Here is a 2699-nt window from a genome sequence, read left to right on the forward strand (position 1 = left end):
GAACCTGTAGCTCTGGAATGCCATGCCACAGGGAGGCCACGCCCCTCCATTACCTGGCAACGCCACGGAACAACACTGGTAACCACAACGACCGAGGACACCAGCACCCTGAAGGTCAGACGATCTGCCCGTATAGCTATACACAGACATGCTGTACACACACACACACACACACATACACACACACACATACACACACACATACTTGTGAGGACTTTTTGAGGACCAACAATTGATGACCATTCAAAATAAAAAATTTCCTAACCCTAAACCAAGTCTCTCCCTCCATGTCCCCCGTCTCCAGGTGGCAGCAGTGAGCTCTGAGGACGCTGGACTGTACGTGTGTCAGGTCCAGAACACTGAGGGGGTCGCCGAGGTCAAGGTGGAGGTCATCATTGAGGGTGGCCACGGCGCTGCCACGGCACCCAAGGCAACGGTATCCATGGCGGAAGTGACAGCTGTGGAGGGTCACACGGTGACTATGCAGTGTCAGGCCACAGGTAATAATGATAAGAAATCAATAAATCAGTCAATCAATGAATTAATCAATCAATCAGTCAATCAATCAGTCAGTGAGTCAATCACTAAGTCAATCAATCAGTCAATCAATCACTCAATCAATCATTAATTCAACCACTCAATCAATCAATGATAATAAATGATCTTAGATCAGAAAGGCTATTTCCCTGTTCCCTATATAATGCACTACTTTCTACTACACTCCCCCTCCTCTCCCCAGGTTCCCCCCTTCCTGTCGTCTCCTGGTCTAAACTGCGAGCCCCGTTACCATGGCAGCACACTGTGGAGGGTGGAGTTCTGACTCTGACCAGCGTGGGGCGCCAGGATTCAGGACAATACATCTGTAATGCCACCAATACACACGGATACAGCCAGGCATACACACAGCTAGAGGTGGACTGTGAGTACACACACACACACACACACACACACACACACATGACATGTGAATTTGTGTTGAGGTATGAAGGTGTGTGTGTGTGTGTGTGTGTGTGTGTGTGTGTGTGTGTGTGTGTGTGTGTGTGAACTCTCCCCACTCCTCCCCAGCCCCTCCCTACACCACCAGTCTACCAGACCAGGTGAGACTCCGCCCAGGTGACACCCTCCGTCTCCAGTGCCTCGCCCACGGTTCTCACCCAATCACATTCCATTGGACACGGGTGGGCCGGGCCAGCATTCCCGCAGGGGGCGGAGACCACAAAGAATGGCCAGCTGCTGATTGGCCAGGTGAAGTTGATTGACAGCGGGACCTACAAATGCGTGGCGACCAACCACGTTGGGTCCAGCGAGGCTCTGGCGAAGGTCACAGTGAAAGGTGAATTGTAACTTATTAGTTGATCTGAAAACAAATCTTATAGACTTCTGTCTGAACCCTTCAGAGTAAAAGAAGCAGTGTGAGATGTTAATAGTCTGATGAGAATTAATGACTTTTCCTCTCTCTCTCTCTCTCTCTCTCTCTCTCTCTCTCTCTCTCTCTCTCACTCTCTCTCTCTCTCTCTCACTCCCTCTCCCTTTTTCTCTCTCTCCTTGTCCACAGCCTAAGCCAGCTCCTCACCCCTGCGGCTGTCGCCATGTACCTAATGCTGATGACACGTAGGCCTCAACCCCCCCCCCAAGATATGCATATATGCTGGAGAAACACCCCCCCCCCCCCACAAATAAATGTTAAAATGAATAATGCTTGTATTGATTTCTAGATATTCTCTGATTGACAATTCCTGATTTCAAGCATGTTTAGCTCAGGTAGCTAATTTACAATTACAGTCAGTCTTTTAGATATTTTTACTCCTACAAAATTCTGGGAACTTTCAATAATTCCTTGGTTTTCCAGAATTCCTGTTTGGAATGTTCCAGATTTCCTGCTTATTCCCTCCTGATTCCAGGACGCCTCCAACCAGGATTTTGGGAAAACCAGGGAATTTATTGGAAGTTCCCAGAATTTTGCAACCAGACTCTGCTAAGTGGTCGCACTTTTGACGTCACTTTAAAGTTCCACTTTTAGCCACATGATGGCAATATTGAGCTAGCTATATGCAAGTATGCAGACATTTACCTATAATACACTGAAATTATCAGGGCAAAGTTATGTTGGATTTCATTCAACTACATAAAACATATCTGATGGTAGACTAGAGTAGAGTAGAACAGACCAGTGGCACCTGACCGGCCAACCGCTCTCTCGCCTGAACCTTTCATTCTCTCTTTCTCTACCTCCTTCTTTCCTTTCATCATCCCCCTTTTTAAAGGGATGTTTCAAGTCTTTAAAAGAGGAGGAGAGGAAACATCTGCCCTCTCTCACATCTAACCACCCCCTCACTTCACACACAGAGAGAGAGAGAGAGAGAGAGAGAGAGAGAGAGAGAGAGAGGGAGGGAGGGAGGGAGGGAGGGAGGGAGGGAGGGAGGGAGGGAGGGAGGGAGGGAGGGGAATGGGGGTAAAGGGTGTATGGGAGGAAGTTTCAGGAAGAGAGTTAGAGTATGTGTGCATATATGCAGTACCAGTCAAAAGTTTGGACATACCTGCTCATTCAAGGGTTTATCTTTATTTTTACTATTTTCTACATTGTAGAATTATAGTGAAGATATCAAAACTATGAAATAACACATATGGAATAATGTAGTAACCAAAAAAGTGTTAAACAAATCAAAATATATTTGATATTCTTCAAACAGCAACCCTTT

The 2699-nt window shown here is 46.8% G+C and overlaps 1 protein-coding gene across 1 annotated transcript; it reads left to right on the forward strand.

Moving 5' to 3' along the window:
* The first annotated feature begins 6 nt into the window (after positions 1 to 6).
* On the forward strand, positions 7 to 1679 carry LOC311125583 (basement membrane-specific heparan sulfate proteoglycan core protein-like). Its single transcript, XM_084199608.1, has 5 exons — positions 7 to 114; positions 305 to 500; positions 740 to 919; positions 1066 to 1333; positions 1556 to 1679. Exons 2-4 carry the CDS (start codon positions 443 to 445, stop codon positions 1257 to 1259), a joined length of 432 nt encoding a protein of 143 aa, XP_084055734.1. The 5' UTR covers positions 7 to 114; positions 305 to 442; the 3' UTR covers positions 1260 to 1333; positions 1556 to 1679.
* Positions 1680 to 2699: the final 1020 nt, after the last annotated feature.

This window comes from Coregonus lavaretus, assembly GCF_964263955.1.
Source record: "Coregonus lavaretus genome assembly, contig: HAP1_SCAFFOLD_8338, whole genome shotgun sequence".
Classification (NCBI taxonomy): Eukaryota; Metazoa; Chordata; class Actinopteri; order Salmoniformes; family Salmonidae; genus Coregonus; species Coregonus lavaretus.

Excerpts from the sequence above, each read along its gene's own strand:
- LOC311125583 (XM_084199608.1), top strand. The coding sequence starts at position 443 with ATGGCGGAAGTGACAGCTGTGGAGGGTCACACGGTGACTATGCAGTGT. Across the intron at positions 501-739 it reads TATGCAGTGTCAGGCCACAG|GTTCCCCCCTTCCTGTCGTC; the intron begins GTAATAATGATA and ends TCCTCTCCCCAG. Across the intron at positions 920-1,065 it reads CACACAGCTAGAGGTGGACT|CCCCTCCCTACACCACCAGT; the intron begins GTGAGTACACAC and ends ACTCCTCCCCAG.